Here is a 17,833-nt window from a genome sequence, read left to right as displayed (position 1 = left end):
CCATTCCAGTGTTTTACTTGCTATATTGTATTTACTTTGCCACCATGGCCTTTTTTGCCTTTACCTCCCTTATCTCACCTCACTTGCTCACATTGTATATAGACTTTCTACTGTATTATTGACTGTATGTTTGTTTTACTCCATGTGTAACTCTGTGTCATTGTATGTGTCGAACTGCTTTGCTTTATCTTGGCCAGGTCGCAATTGTAAATGAGAACTTGTTCTCAACTTGCCTACCTGGTTAAATAAAGGTGAAATAAAATACATAAAAATAAAAAACCAATGAGGTCCTACAGCAGCACTTAGATCTTCTGCACAGATTCTGTCAGACCTGGGCCCTGACAGTAAATCTCAGAAAGACAAAAATAATGGTGTTCCAAAAAAGGTCCAGACCACAAATACAAATTCAATCTAGACACCGTTGTCGGAGAACACACAAAAGCTATACATACCTCGGCCTAAACATCAGCACCACAGGTAACTTCCACAAAGCTGCGAACGATCTGAGAAACAAGGCAAGAAGTGCCTTTTACGCCACCAAAGGAACATAAAATGTTGACATACCAATTAGGATCTGGCAAAAAAAATACTTGAATCAGTTACAGAACCCATTGCCCTTTATAGTTGTGTGGTCTGGGGTCAGCTCACCAACCGAGAATTAACTAAATGGGACAAACACCCAATTGAGACTGCGTGCAGAATTCTGCAAAAATATCCTCTGTGTACAACGTAAAACACCAAATAATTAATGCAGAGCAGAATTATGCCAATACCCGCTAATTATCAAAATCCAGAAAAGAGATTCTACGACGACCTAAAAGGTGGTTAGAGATTACAGCTCTGCTTTTCACACCACGCATGCCTCCAACTCATTCATCAAGTTTGCAGACAACATTACAGTGGTAGGCTTGATTACCAACAACGACGAGACGGCCTACAGGGAGGAGGTGAGGGCCCTCGGAGTGTGGTGCCAGGAAAATAACCTCACACTCAACGTCAACAAAACAAAGGAGATGATTGTGGACTTAAGGAAACAGCAGAGGGAGCACCCCCTATCCACATCGATGGGACAGTAGTGGAGAAGGTGGAAAGTTTTAAGTTCCTTGGCGTACACATCACTGACAAACTAAATTGGTCCACCCACACAGACAGCGTGGTGGAAAAGGCGCAACAGCGCCTCTTCAACCTCAGGAGGCTGAATAAATTCGGCAAAAACACTCATAAACTTTTACAGATGCACAATCGAGAGCATCCTGTTGGGCTGTATCACCGCCTGGTACGACAACTGCTCCGCCCACAACCGTAAGGCTCTCCAGAGGGTAGTGAGGTCTGCACAACGTATCACCGGCGGCAAACTATCTGCCCTACAGGACACCTACACCATGCGATGTCACAGGAAGGCCAAAAAGATCATCAAGGACAATAACCATCCGAGCCACTGCCTGTTCACCCCGCCATCATCCAGAAGGTGAGGTCAGTACAGGTGCATCAAAGCTGGGACCGATAGGCTGAAAAACAGCTTCTATCTCAAGGCCATCAGACTGTTAAACAGCCATCACTAACATTGAGTGGCTTCTGCCAACATACAGACTCAATCTCTAGCCACTTTAATAATTAATAATTGAATGTAATAAATGTATCACCAGTCATTAAACAATGCCACTTTATATAATGTTCACATACCCTACATTACTCATCTCATATGTATATAATGTACTCTATACCATATACTGGATCTTGCCTATGCCGTTCGGCCATCGCTCATCCATATATTTATACGTAAATATTCTTATTCATTCCTTTACACTTCTATGTATAAGGTAGTTGTTGTGAAATTGTTAGATTACTTGTTAGATATTACTGCACGGTCAGAACTAGAAGCACAAGCATTTCTCTACACTCGCCTTAACATCTGCTAACCATGTGTATTTGATTCTCAAACCTTCCATAACAAAGCCATCACCTACAGAGAGATGAAGCTGGAGAGGAGTCCCATAAGCAAGTTGGTCCTGGGGCTCTTTTCACAAACACAAACAGACCCCACAGAGCCCGAGGACAGCAACACCCAACCAAATCATGAGAAAACAAAAAGAGAATTACTTGACACATTGAAAATAATTAACCTCTCTAGGGTAGGGGGCAGCATTCTGAATTTTGGATGAAAAGCATGCCCAAATTAAACTGCCTGCTACTCGGGCCCAGAAGATATGATATGCATATAACTGATAGATTGGGATAGAGAACACTCTAAAGTTTCCAAAATAGTGTCTGTGAGTATAACAGAACTGATTTAGCAGGCGAAAACTTGAGAAAAATCCATTCAGGAAGTATTTTTTTGTTTTTTTTTGTAGTTTTCTATTCAATGCCATTACAGTATCCATTGACTTAGGACTCCATTTGCAGTTTCTATGCCTTCCACTAGATGTCCACAGTCTTTAGAAATCTTTTCAGGCTTGTATTCTTATTTTTATTTTTTATTTTACCTTTATTTAACCAGGCAAGTCAGTTAAGAACAAATTCTTATTTTCAATGATGGCCTAGGAACAGTGGGTAAACTGCCTGCCTGCTCTAACCACTAGGCTACCCTATAAATGAGGGAGTAAGACCAGTCTGAATGAGTGGACCCTAACGTGACGCAGAATTTTTTTCAGTGTCATGTGCATTTCTTGTTTACCTTTTATATTGAGGACGTTATTGTCCGGTTTAAATATTATAGATCATTTAGGCTAAACAAAACAACCTGAGGATTGAATATAAACATCGTTTGACATGTTTCTATGAACTTTACGGATACAATTTGGAATTTTTTGTCTGATTATTTTGACTGAGTTTGTGCCTGTGGATTACTGAAGAAAACGTTTTTTTGGATATAAAGAGACTTTGTCGAACAAAGGAACATTTATTGAGTAAATTAATGTCTTCTGATTGCCACCATATGAAGATCATCAAAGGTAACGCTTCTGCTTGGCTGGTTACTGTTTGTAATAATTTCTCAACTGGGCTATGTTCTGGGCTGGGTAGGATCTGGGCTAGGTATGCATTCACCGAAAAGCATTTTATAAATATGACACTGTGGTTGGTTTAACAAGAAGTTAATCTTTAAACCTATGTAAAATATGTTTTGTTTTCTGAATTTTTATAATGAGCATTTCTGTAATTGAATTTGGCGCTCTGCAACCTCACTGGATGTTGGCCAGATGGGACGCTAGCGTCCCACGTACCCTAGAGAGGTTAACAAAAACACTGAGTATACAAGAATACTATTTTGCCCTAAACAGAGAGTACACAGTGAAAGAATACTTGACCACTGTGACCGACTCCAAATTACGGAAAGCTTTGACTATGTAGAGACTCAGTGAGCATAGCTTTGCTACTGAGAAAGGCTACCAAATGCAGACCTGGCTCTCAAGAGAAGACAGGCTATGTGCACACAGCCCACGAAACTGAGCTACACTTCCTAACCTCCTGCCAAATGTATGACCATATTAGAGACACATATTTCCCTCAGATTACACAGACCCACAAAGAATTTCAAAACTAAATTTTGCTAAACTCCCATATCTATATGGTGAAATAACGCAGTGTACAATCACAGCAGCAATATTTGTGAAAGAAAAAAGGGTAACCGGGTAACCGGTGAAGATCCAACACCATTGTAAATACTAGATGTCGACCGAGTAATCGGAATGGCCGATTAATTAGGGCCGATTTTAGGTTTTCATAACAATTGGAAATCGGTATTTTTGGACACAGATTTGGCCACCTTTATTTAAATAGGCAAGTCAGTAGTAAGAACATATTCTTATTTTCAATGACGGCCTAGGAACGGTGGGTTAAGTGCCTTGTTCAGGGGCAGAACGATAGATTTTTACCTTGTCAGCTCGGGGATTCAATCTTGCAACCTTACAGTTAACTAGTCCAACGCTCTAACCACCTGCCTCTCATTGCACTCCATGAGGAACCTGCCTGTTACACGAATGCAGTAAGAAGCCAAGGTAAGTTGCTCGCTAGCATTAAACTTAAATCTTATAAAAAACAATCAATCAATCATAATCACTAGCTTAACTACACATGGTTGATGATATTACTAGTTTATCTAGCGTGTTCTGCGTTGCATATAATCAATGCGGTGCGCATTCGCGGAAAAAGGACTGTCGTTGCTCCAACGTGTAACTAACCATAAACATCAATGCCTGTCTTAAAATTATACGTAGCCTGCTTATTTAGCTATTTAGCTTATTTAGCTAAAAGAAATCCAGGTTAGCAGGCAATATTAACCAGGTGAAATTGTGTCACTTCTCTTGCATTCATTGCACGCAGAGTCAGGGTATATATGATAATAATAAACTTTTTGTTTTTGAAATGATAGTTTCCGTATTCTAACATATTAATGACCAAAGGCTCGTATTTCTGTGTGTTATTATGTTATAATTAAGTCTATGATTTGATATTTGATAGAGCAGTCTGACTGAGCGATGGTAGGCACCTGCAGGCTCGTAAGTATTCATTCAAACAGCACTTTCGTGCGTTTTGCCAGCAGCTCTTCGCTGTGCTTCAAGCATTGCGCTGTTTATGACTTCAAGCCTATCAGCTCCTGAGATTAGGCTGGTGTAACTGATGTGAAATGGCTAGCTAGTTAGCGGGGTGCGTGTTAATAGTGTTTCAAACGTCACTCGCTCTGAGACTAGGAGTAGTTGTTCCCCTTGCTCTGTATGGGTAACACTGCTTCGAGGGTGGCTGTTGTCAATGTGTTCCTTGTTCGAGCCCAGGTAGGAGCGAGGAGAGGGACGGAAGCTATACTGTTACACTGGCAATACTAAAGTGCCAATAAGAACATCCAATAGTCAAAGGTACATGGAATACAAATGGTATAGAGAGAAATAGTCCTATAAATACTATATTAACTACAACCTAAAACCTCTTACCTTGGAATATTGAAGTCTCATGTTAAAAGGAACCACCAGCTTTCATATGTTCTCATGTTCTGAGCAAGGAACTTAAACGTTAGCTTTTTTACATGGCACATATTGCACTTTGACTTTCTTCTCCAACACTTTGTTTTTGCATTATTTAAACCAAATTGAACATGTTTCATTATTTATTTGAGGCTAAATGGATTTTTATTGATGTATTAAATTAAATAAGTGTTATTTCAGTATTGTTGTAATTGTCATTATTACAAATGAAAATTTGCCGATTAATCGGTATCTGCTTTTTTTGGTCCTCCAATAATTGGTATCGGCGTTGAAAAATCATAATCGGTCGACCTCTAGTACTATAACTATTTGCAAATCATTACAACACTGTATATAGACATAATATGACATTTGAAATGTATTTATTCTTTTGGAACTTTTGTGAGTGTAGTATTTACTGTTCACTTTTTATTGTTTATTTCACTTTTGTTTATCCATTTAACTTGCTTTGGCAATGTAAACATATGTTTCCCATGCCAATATAGCTCCTTGAATTAAACAGAGAATATGTGTCACAGGAGAGAGTTCTATTAAACCATTAAACCATTAAGGCCTCCTTCCTTCTTTTCCCTCCTTCCACCCTAAACTAGCCAGAGCCGTCTGCGGCTGAAAACTAGGCCAGTCTCCTGTCCTTGTGTATCGGTTCACTGACTGACTTCCTGGCGCCCTGTTTAGACAAAGGCAGCGTTTTCTCTTTCACTGCTTCTTTAAAAGCACACACACTCGTTGACCGGTCATGCTGGACTTCCAAAATGACATGTCTTACTGCGGGACATTAGACATCTCCAAAATTATTGGAGAGGAATGTTCGAGGTGAGGGACTTCTCTTCAAAATCAGCTGAGAAGGAGGTAATGATAGGCAAACAATCGGGGAAAGACTAATTGAGAAAGATTTCAGTCTGAGTTCCTAAAATGTAATCTGTCTTGTCCGGTTTCGTGACATCATCAGCGTCTCCTCCGACACTTGACCTGTCAGAGTGTCGGAGGTCTGTCAAGTGTCTCGCCTTTGACCTCTCTGTGTCTTGCTGTGTGTTTGACAGCATTGTTTATTCAGTAGAAAGACAGTTAATAGGCTGGATATTGACGTTTAGGAATCATATAATAGACACTGCTGCTTGCCTCCAGTCTCAAAGATGTCCCTCTCTGTTTCACACGTTGTTGTTGTGGTCGCCTTCGAATTAAGAGATCATGGGTCAGTGAATCTCCATTTACAGTGCTTCTTAATCCAGGACTAGGCATAATATGTGTTCAGGAAACTGGCGCCAAATTGCCCCCAATCCTATCTGAGGTTGTAGTATCTGGCTGGTATTAGTCAACATAGGACCTTTGCAAAATAATGGACTACTGCGCAAATAGCAGACTTCAAATAACAGTGTAATTCAGTATTTCCAAATCAGATATGCTATCGTTATAGAAGGTTGACGGTATAGGCTATTTGCAGGGTGAATTTATCACAAGGTCACCATTAGGCGACAGGGTCTAAATCTCCTTGAAATGTTGATTGTTTCTCTGTGATTCTCCAACTATTAACATATGAAAGGGCCCATTAGGGGAGAGCATGTTACTATCTTCAGATTAGCAATGGTCATTTTGGCCCGTGATGTTGTTGACTGGTTTGCTAAACAGCTCTCCCTTTTCTCTCCCTCCCTCTATAGCTTTCTACCCTCATTCTCCACCGACTCTCTATCACTCTCTTTCTCTCCCTCTCACTTTCCACCCACCCATCCTCTCTCCCCATCCTCTCTCCCTCTCTCCCCTTTCCTCTTTCTCGCTTTCTCCCCCTCCTCTCTGTCTGTCTCTCCCCTCTCCCCCCTCTCTCTAAACAGTGTTCTGTCATTTAGCAATGCTGCACTGCTGCTTCCCATTGAGTGGCTGAGCGTTGTTTCGATTTCTATAGTGGAGAAGAACAATGAAGTCTGGTCTGTTGCATACACACAAGTGCACACACACTATGAGCATGGTCTGTGAGAGCCAGCGTACCTGTGCGTGACTGCCACAGCAGGTGAGTGTGTGTGAGTGGCTCTCACACCGTGCTCCACTCTGACCCAACCAGCCCCAAACCAGCATCACACAAATGAACTCACAAATACAAAAACGAAATTTGTATGTATGCAAATGATAATACACACACTCTAAAGCTATGCAAACACTACAATCACACTCTCCCACAGATTAGATTCAAATACACATGTATTACACATACAGTACAGTACAAATGGAACGGCACACAAAGCCAAGCAATAATACAGTAGCACTTCAAAATACTGGAGCAGTCAATAAAATAGATCCCAGCTTTGACCCGAAATACAAACATCACAAAGCTAAGATTCACAAATTCAAATGAAAATGCATAAATTACCACCACGCACACAATGGCACACAGTCAATCCCTCCATCCTCTTCTTTCATTTCAATTCAATTCATTTCAAGGGCTTTATTGGCATGGGAAACATGTGTTAACATTGCCAAAGCAAGTGAGGTAGATAATATATAATCTTTATATATATATCTTTCACCCTTTCCTGTTCTCTCTCTCCCTCTAGCTCCCTTCTTCTAGTGAATCCCCATTCACTTCCCAAGGACACCACTCTGCCATTCCATTCCCTCCACCATCCTGCCTTTTCCATCCCGCTCCATTGTTCTTTCACAATATTCAGCCTCAAGTAAGATGCCCTCTCATCACCCTGCGAATTGGAATTCAATATGCTGTATTGGCATGACCATGAAATATCAGTAGACTGTCTATAGTCCCTCTTCCTTTTCCCCTCTCGATCTCTCAAATTCCAAATTAACTTGAAAGTGATGGATCAATGTTGACAAAGCAATGCAATACAAAATAATTACGGAATATAAAAGGAATTAGTGTCAAATGGATGCTTTACAATTCCTCTTTCTCCCTCTCTCCCACTTTCTTTCTCCCCCTATATCCCCCTCTCCATCACTCTACCTCTACCTCCCTGAATGTGGGTGTTGTTCTTCTGTGAGAGAATGAACAGGTTGGTGTGTGTGAGTCAGAGAGGATTAAAACAGTACAACATAGGCAGGAGAAGCAGCACTCTGCTCCATCTGAGCGTTGCCTGGCTTTCTGTTATCTATGTTTAGAAACAGAACTCTGGATTCTTTATCCTCACCCTCCCTCTCACAAAGACACTGCTGTCTTTCAGTGGAAAAATACGACTTGGATGGGGACGTGACTTGGAACTGTGCAACAGGCACAATACTCAGCACAGTGAAAAATGGCTTTGAAAAGAAAGAGAGAGAAAAAGTATCTTCAAGATGACTTAAATAAAGAGCTGTTTCCTGGATGGAGTGGGCCAAGAGGGTCAGGCCCCAATGCCTCTAAATGGCAAGGCTGTGCTCAACTGAGCCTCTCTCTCTCTCTCTCTCTCTCTTTGTTTCTTTCACTCTTTCTCTTTTTTCACTTTTTCTTCAGCAGTATCTCGTTCACTCCACTTAGTCTCTAAAAATGGCCTTATCTTATGAGGTGAGAGTAGTGATCGAGAGCTCAGGTGAGAAAAACAATTAGGGCCTGCTATTCTGAATTTCAGCCATGCAGGATCCTCCCCCGTGACCGTGGAGCATTAACAGATGAAGCATATTCCTTAAATGAGCACCTAAACACCTAAAGCTTAACAGCAGCCGTTACAATAGGACAAGGTGCTGCTACTAGACTGGCTAAAGGATTAACTGTAATTAATGAATGTGTGGGGGGACTGCTTGTCTCTCGCTCTCTCTCCTTCTCTCCCTCTCACTGTCTCCCTCGCTCACCATGGCCAGTATCGCTCATGTCTCCTCTCCTCAAAAGCACATGCAGCAGCCCCCTTAATGGTTGGATGTTAGATCACACACGGCTTTAGAAGACAAAACCAACAGCAACTGTTCCTCTTTTGCTTAGAAACTGGCATCAAGAGACAGCATTACAAAAGGCAAAAGTGAAGAGAGCAAATGTAACAAAATAACGTGATGCAGGCAGAAAAAAGTCCTTGTTTACTGAGACAAACTTCGCCCCTCTCCCCTTCTCTCCCATCCCCCTCCCTCTCTTGCCCAGCCAGCTGTCTATACACCTGCTCTCGCTCTCTTTCTGTTTCTCTCCGTCATTCTAACTTTCTCTCTAATTCCCCTTCTCTTTCCCCTTCTCTCCCTCTCTCTCTCTCTCTCCTTCCTCATCTCCCTCATCTTCTACCATCTCTCCTCTGCTCTTCTAGTGCCATATCTCCTTATATGGAACCAGAAGACTGGTGTGTGCGACTGGTGGGGGGACCGTGTGTGTGTGCGCAAATTATCCTAATTGCACAAGGGCTATCCAGCCTGTCACTATTTCACTCCCCATTATCCTCCCATCTCCGTGGCTTACCATCTCTCTCCAAATCCAGGTTCTACCCCCAATGAGCTGTCATAATATGCCTAAACATGGGATAGAAATAAAAAAAAGTGAGAGCAGCACTAAAACCCAGTAATTTCCCATACCAACCCCCGTCCTCGTATCCCCATATCTGATCAGCTCAATCCAGCTCTGTCATTAAATCACTGTCATCTTCCCACTACCCCTACCACAGCCTCAGTTTATTTAAACCTCCACCCCCCCTTCCTCCCTGTGCCCAACCGTATCACATTTCTAATGCTCTCTCTCTCACTCACACACACACACACACACACACACACACACACACACACACACACACACACACACACACACACACACACACACACACACACACACACACACACACACACACACACACACACACACACACACACACACACACACACACACACACACACAACCCAGGCATTGGTTTAAAGGTGCTTCCCTGAAGGGCTCAGCCTGAGCTACACTGTTATTTTCACGCCCAGGATAAACGTCTCTCTTTATATACACTACTCACTACTGTTCTTTTTCTGCTCTTCTTTTCTCCTTCTCTGTATCTATTGCTCTCTTCCACTTCTGCATATTAACCCATATGAAATTCCAGGTTGTTGTTTTTACAGCTAACTAATTGAGAACATTGGTCTTATGAACAAAACATTCTATGCTTACGAAATATGTATTCTATCGTTGGTATGTTGAAGAACTAAGAGAGATAACAGTATACAAAATGTTAACACATCCAGAGATAGAGATTTAAGTGTCTGGGACGAATGGGCTAGCTAACATGTACTGTATAGGAATGTCTCTTCGTCTTTCTCTCTCGTTTTTTCTCTCTCCCTCTCGCTCCCCCTCCATCCCTCTTTTTATCTCTCTCGCTCTCTCTCTGGGTCATCATCCTCCCGGTTAAGTGGACTCTGGCCAGTGTGAGTGACTGGGTGATGCCGAAACACACACACTGGTGGCACCTTAATTGGGGAAGACAGGAGTAGTAATGGCTCTAACAGAATAAATTGAATAGTTTCAAACACATCATTCACTCCATTCCAGACATTATTATGAACCATACTCCCCTCACCAGCTTCCTGTGACACACACAGAGACACACATACACACAGTTCTAAGGTCACTACGTGTTTTCCTGTCCGGAACATGTGTCATGCAGACAGCGTACCGGAGTGCAGGTGTGGGAAAGGTGAAATCACTATAAACATTTTCTCTTTGTCTCTCTTCTGTTATTTCATCTTATTTATGTCAGTGTGGATCTAGCTGCTCTATTCTCTTGCTCCATCTCTTTCCCTCTTTCTTTCCCTCCCTCGCTTCTCGGTCTCTCTCATTCAGCATGTGTGATCTCTTTTTCCATTAGTTAGTTTCTCCTGAGGATATAACGCCACCTACACACATTGAGCATGGGGCAGCCGGATCACACAACACAGAACATAAATACCAGCAGAGTTGCAGCTAGCTCAGAACAGAAAAACTACTTCACTCAGCATCAATACTTGTTACAGTTACATAAATGGCAGTTTATATCCATCCATCCACCACATAAACACACACGTCACAACAGCTCCACAATGTGAAAGCAAACCTTGTTAAACAGGTACTGAGAAACACACAGCATGAAGTACATACTGTACAACAACCTGAAAGAGTCTATTTAGTATATAATGTTTAAGGATTTAATAAAACATTTTCTCCAAAAATATTTTGTTCGATTTCCATGAATAAAACAGCAAAGGGGACAAATAAAGACCAAAAACAATATAACAAAACCATAAGGATTCAGAATAAATGTTCAGTCAACACATACAGTTCCTTCAGAAAGTATTCACACCCCTTGACTTTTTTACCATTTTGTTGTGTTAAAAAGTGGGATTCAAATGGATATAATTGTCATCTTTTGTCAACAATCTACACAAAGTGAACAAATTATAAGAATTCTATTAATGGGAAACATTTTGAGTCAATGCATATTAGAATCACCTTTGGCAGTGATTACAGGTGTGTCTTTCTGGGTAAGTCTCTAAGAGCTTTGCGCACCTGGATTGTACATTAATTCCCCATTAAAATTCTTCAAGCTCTGTCAAGTTAATTGTTGATCATTGCCAGACAGCCATTTTCAAGCGTTGCCATAGATTTCCAAGCCGATTTATGCCAAAACTGTAACTAGGCCACTCAGGAACATTCAATGTCATCTTTGTAAGTAAGTCCAGTGTATAATTGGCATTGCGTTTTAGGTTATTGTCCTCCCGAAAGGCGAATTTTTCGGACTGAACCAGGTTTTCCTCTAGGACTTTGCTGAATTCTATTCCTTTTCTTTTAATCCTAAGAAAACTCCCTAGTCCTTGCCGATGACAATCATACCCATAACATGATGCAGCCACCACCATGCACGTAATGCTTAGCATAAAAATATATATACATATTCTTTGCCACATTTTTGCAGTATTACTTTAGTGCGTTATTGCAAACAGGAAGCATGTATTGGAATATTTTTACTCTGTACAGGCTTCCTTCTTTTCACTAATTTAGGGTAGTATTGTGGAGTAACGACAATGTTGTTGATCCATCCTCAGTTTTCTCCTATCACTGCCATTTAACTCTGTAAGTGGTTTAAAATTACCATTGGCCTCATGATGAAATCCCTTAGCGGTTTCCTTCCTCACCGCCAACTGAGTTAAGAAGGACACCTGTATCTTTGTAGAGACTAGGTGTATTGATACACCATCCAAAGTGTAACTAACAATTTCACCATATATATATATATTCAATGTCTGTTTTTTTACCCTTCTTTTCAAGATACAAGAAAAACTCCATGGTCTTTGTCGTTGAATCTGTGTTTGTAATTCACTGCTCGACTGAGAGACCTTACAGATAATTGTATGTTTGGGTTACAGAGATGAATAGTCATTCAAAAATCATGTTAAACACCATTGTTGCACACAGAGTTAGTCCATGACACCTATTATCTGAATAGTTAGGCACATTTTTACTCCTGAAGCTATTTAGGCTTGCCATAAAGGAATTGAATACTTATTTACGCATTACATTTCAGCTTTACATTTTTTATTAATTTGTGAACAAACATAATTCCACTTTGACATTATGGGGTATTTTGTGTAGATCAGTGACACAAAATAGAATTGTAATAAAGGTTATATTCAAGCTGTGACACAGCAAAATGTGGGAAAAGTCAAGGGGTGTAAATACTTTCTGAAGGCACTGTATCTATAACAGAGCTTGTGGCAACTACCACCTAAATACAGCCAACCATCAAGTGATCCCTCTCAGTCCATCTGTGTGATGGGAACATGCCCCACATTTTTTAGCAATTGGAGCAAAGAAAATCTGCTTAAAAACAACTCTAATTATATACCATAGATAGGAAATAGTTGTTTATCTCTTACCTTAATAAAGACAATGGTTGATATCAGTGATGCAAAATATGTATCAAACACAACACAAGCAGTCTCCTCAGAATGCACATGCACACACACGCACACACACACACACACACACACACACACACACACACACACACACACACACACACACACACACACACACACACACACACACACACACACACACACACACACACACACACACACACACACACACACACACACACACACACTGCTGGGTGTAGGTAGAATAGTCAGTGCACTCACCTTGGTACTCCTGTCCGGGGGTGTAGGCAGTGGGGTTCCCAGCAATCTGTAGGGTGAGGAGCACCTCTCCCCCTCCCTCGGCTACCCCGGACCCCTCCAGCTCCCCATGGTGGGTACACAGGAAGAAGAAGGGGTTGAAGCGGGGGTAGAAGCCTGCTGCTGGGGGGCTCCCCAAATCCACACCGGTCCCCAACACCAGGGCCAGCAGGGCACAGCCGAGGGCACCACAGACAGAGGCCCATGCCATCACCCTGAAAAACGACGGAATGAGGGAGAGAGGGATGAAGAAGAAGAGGGAGAGTGGTGGTGTGTGGAGAAAGGTAGTCACAGGTAGAGTTCCAGTAAGATGTCTTGAGGGCTAGAGTCCACACTTGGTCGACTTGGATAGAGAAAGTCTGGTTCTGGGTTCTGAAAACAGTGTTTGTAAATATGTGTGTGTGTGGTTGGTTATAAGCAGACTGTACTGTAGCACTCCGTTTCTCTCCTCTGTTCTGCCTTTTCTCTCTTCTCTCTTCCTTCCACTCTGTGGGAGTTCAGAGCTAGTCTTTGCTGTCCTGTTCCGCGGTTTAAATACCTCCCCTTCACCCACCCCTCCCTCCCTCTCTCTTTCAGACCCAGGCGTGCTGTACGCTCTCTGTGAGCCGGCCTCCCTCCCTATTCCTCTCTCATCCAGCTCTCTCCTCCCTCTTTTTCTGTCAGTCATTCTATCACTCTGTTTCTCTCTCTCCAGCTCACTCTCTCTCTATCCCCAGCTCCCTCTAGCCCACTGTATCACTCCACCCAGGACCCTTCCACCCCTCTCTCTCTCCAGAGACCTTAGCTGTCTTATCGCTCTTCATCTGTTGGTTTCTTTATCCCCACCATGGGCATAGAGAGAGAGATCCTAGCTTATTCACACTTCCCTTTGTCTTTTTCTCCATCCACCACCCAGCCTGTCTCCTCCTCTTCTCCTCTACCACCTAGTATCACACCTCCCTCTCCTCCTTTTTCTCCTCCCTCTCTCTCTCAGCTCTCCATCTCACTTAGTCCCCCTCTCCTCTGCCTGTCTTCATACTAACCCCTTCTCTCTATATATGTCTCCTTGGGTCTATCTCCTCAGCTATGTATTTTTACCCAATTCCAAGTATTTTGTTTTTCCTCCTCCTCTTCTCTCGTTGCTTTTTTTAACGGGGTTTCCTTCAGAATCTCCTTTTCCATCCGATTCTCCAACTTTCTCTTTCTTCACTGTCAGAGCCCAGCCAGCTTCTGCTTTCTCCCTTCTTTCCCTTTCTCTCTCTCTCCCTATTTCACTCTCCCTCCTCCCCCTGTTCTCTGGTCTAGACTAACTCCCCACTATAGAGCAGAGTAGACACCAGAGCCGATAATTCTGTTTTCACCCCGTATGTCTCTATTTGGCTTCCAAATCATAGCTTAGTATCTCCCTCTCTCTTTCTGTATACTATCTCTCTCTTTCTCACTCTCCCTCTTCCTGGAATAAACAAAAACAGCATGGAGCTACTCCTCCTACCTCTCGTCCACACACTATCTCCATCTGTTTCTCTCTCTCTCTCCATTCTACAACAAGTACAGCTTCAATGACTTACAAAAACAATGCATCTTTCTCCAGAGCCAACACAGTGCATTATACATACACATACCGCCTTACATCTCTGTTACACAACTCAAAACTAAATAAACAACATTAAAGCAGACTAAACCAATAATAATTTTCAAAAGCGGTCTTTAGACCTCCGACGCTGGTGAGTGGTGAGCCAATGCTCTGCACTGATCTGATCTGTCTCTCTCTACTCAGCCGTGTGTGTGTGTGTCTGCTGTCTCTCTCCTCAGCCAGTATGTTTGTGGTTTTGTGGTTAAACTCCGGTACAGACATAAGCAGCAGCCTAGCATGCTGAGCGAGCTCCAACACACACACACACACACACACACACACACACACACACACACACACACACACACACACACACACACACACACACACACACACACACACACACACACACACACACACTGCTGACCTGCTCGCGAAGCAGCAAGCAAAAGCTTAGCCTTCCCAACAGATGCTTGAACAAACTTAAGTCTGGGTCAAATACACATATATCAAACATAAACACACTATAGAAAATCCCCTTCTGCTGTTTCTCCACTCCCTGCTTTTACTGTGAGAGCAGTGCTGTTATTTTGGGCCTGAGTGATGGAGGACAGACAGACTGCTGTTCCTGCTGTCAGGAAGTAGAACTCTGGTGGCCCTCTGACCCTTCTGTCATGGAGCACTGGGTACACCACACATACACATTATGCAAACATGGATACAGTAAAGACAATCAAGACAGTATTTTTCTAATGCACATCTGGGCCCTAAAACTATGCCAAATGACTTAAACACCTCTCTAAATCACTGTAAGGATGGGAATTTGATGTTCATCATTGATTACTCATGCCTGACCCGTGTCTATCAATTAACAGTCTCACGTGAACTAATAGAGATGATGTGCTGCTGAGCTCTGTATGCTGTATCGTGTCCAAGTTGTATCTCTCTTATAGATGATTAACCATTTATTTGTGGATTTTGATGTGTGTTGGGATTACTGTCTTGCTGGAAGTCCCACTTGTGGTCAAGTTTCAGCCTCCTGGCAGGGGCAACCAGGATTAACCTTTCTAGCGCTAGCGCAACAACGTTCCGCTGAAAAGGCAGCGGGTGAAATTCAAAAATATTTTTCTGAAATATGTAACTTTCACACATTAACAAGTCCAATACAGCAAATGAAAGATACACTTCTTGTTAATCTACCCACCGTGTCTGATTTAAAAAATGCTTTACAGCGAAAGCACAACATATGATTATGTGAGATCACAGCCAAGTCAAAACAACACACAGCCAAAAAGGAGTCACAAAAAGCAGAAATATGAGATAAAATGAATTACTAACCTTTGATGATCTTCATCAGATGACACTCATGGGACATCATGTTCCAAAACATCTGATGATTTTGCAGAAATACTCATAATAAACATCGACAAAAGATACAAGTGTTATTCACAGAATTAAAGATACACTTCTCCTTAATGCAACCGCTGTGTCAGATTTTTTAAAAACTTTACAGAAGAAGCATAATCTGAGAACGGCGCTCAGAGCCCATTCCAGCAAGAGAAATAGCCGCCATTTTGGAGTCAACAGAAGTTAGAAATAACCCAATAAATATTCACTTACCTTAGATGATCTTCATCAGAAGGCACACCCAGGAATCCCAGTTCGACAATAAATGACTGATTTGTTCCATAAAGTTCCATAAAGTCCATCATTTATGTCCAAATAGCCACTTGTTGTTAGCGTGTTCAGCCCAGTAATCCATCTTCATGAGGCGCGAGCACTACGTCCAGACAAAAATTTGAAAAGGTTCCGTTACAGGTCGTAGAAACAAGTCAAATGATGTATGGAATCAATCTTTAGGATGTTTTTAACATAAAACATCATTAATGTTCCAACTGGAGAATTCCTATGTCTGAAGAAAAGCACTGGAACGAGAGGTAACTCTGTCAGGAGCGCGCGTCACGAGCTGACAGAGTTACCTCAAACAGGTCTCATGAGCCCCTCCTTAATAGTAGAATCCTCAAACCAGTTTCTAAAGACGGTTGACATCTAGTGGAAGCCGTAGGAAGTGCAACATAACCAATATCCCACTGTATCATCAATAGGGACTGAGTTGAAAAACTACAAACCTCAGATATCCCACTTCCTGGTTGGATTTTTCTCAGGTTTTCGCCTGCCATATGAGTTCTGTTATACTCACAGACATCATTCAAACAGTTTTAGAAACGTCAGTGTTTTCTATCCAATACTACTAATAATATGCATATATTAGCATCTGGGACAGAGTAGGAGGCAATTCACTCTGGGCACGCTATTCATCCAAAAGAGAAAATGCTGCCCCCTATCCCAAAAATGTTTTAACATCAAAGATTCAACTTCATATTTTACAGTAGGTATAAGGTTCATATGCATCAGGCCAAATTTTCACGTCATTTGACCATAGCACCAGTTCTAATCTCAGTGATGGGTGTGGCGTCGACAAAACACATGCATATGCAGAAAATAACCTCATATATAGATTTACTACTTAAGTCATACCACAGATTCTCAATTGGATTGAGGTCGTGGCTTTGACTAGGCCATTCCAAGACATTTAAATGTTTCCCCTTAAACCACTCAAGTGTTGCTTTAGCAATATGCTTAGGGTCATTGTACTGATGGAAGATGAACCTCCATCCCAGACTCAAATCTCTGGAAGACTGAAAAAGGTTTCCCTCAAGAATTTCCCTCTATTTAGTGCCATCCATCATTCCTTCAATTCTGACCAATTTCCCAGACCCTGCCAATGAAAACATCCCCACAGCATGATGCTGCCACCATGCTTCACTGTGGGGATGAGGTTCTCAGGGTTATAAGAAGTTTTGTGTTTGCGCCAGACATAGCGTTTTCCTTGATGGCCAAAAAGCTACATTTTAGTCTCATCTGGCCAGAGTACCTTCTTCCATATGTTTGGGAGTCTCCCACATGCCTTTTGGTGAACACCAAACATGCTTACTTATTTTTTTCTTTAAGCAATGGCTTTTTTTCTGGCCACTCTTCCGTAAAGCCCATCTCTGTGGAGTGTATGACTTAAAGTGGTCCTATGGACAGATATTCCAATCTCCTCTGTGGAGCTTTGCAGCTCCTTCATGGTTATCTTTGGTCTCTTTTTTGCCTCTCTGATTAATGCCCCCATTGCCTGGTCCGTGAGTTTTGGTGGATGGCCCTCTCTTGGCAGGTTTGTTCTGGT

The 17,833-nt window shown here is 42.0% G+C and overlaps 1 protein-coding gene across 1 annotated transcript in view; it reads right to left on the bottom strand.

Moving 5' to 3' along the window:
• LOC109888924 (reelin) overlaps positions 1 to 13,599 on the bottom strand; it is a 268,663-nt gene extending 255,064 nt beyond the window's left edge. Inside the window, exon 1 of the mRNA XM_031823231.1 lies at positions 13,017 to 13,599. Coding sequence (XP_031679091.1) covers positions 13,017 to 13,263 — 247 coding nt within the window. The 5' untranslated portion in view covers positions 13,264 to 13,599. The remainder of the gene's footprint in view (positions 1 to 13,016) is intronic.
• Positions 13,600 to 17,833: the final 4,234 nt, after the last annotated feature.

The sequence above is a fragment of the Oncorhynchus kisutch genome, linkage group LG4 (assembly GCF_002021735.2).
Source record: "Oncorhynchus kisutch isolate 150728-3 linkage group LG4, Okis_V2, whole genome shotgun sequence".
NCBI classification, from domain to species: domain Eukaryota; kingdom Metazoa; phylum Chordata; class Actinopteri; order Salmoniformes; family Salmonidae; genus Oncorhynchus; species Oncorhynchus kisutch.
The sequence above is the reverse complement of the archived record's forward strand: the minus strand, read 5'-3'. Positions and strand labels throughout refer to the sequence as shown.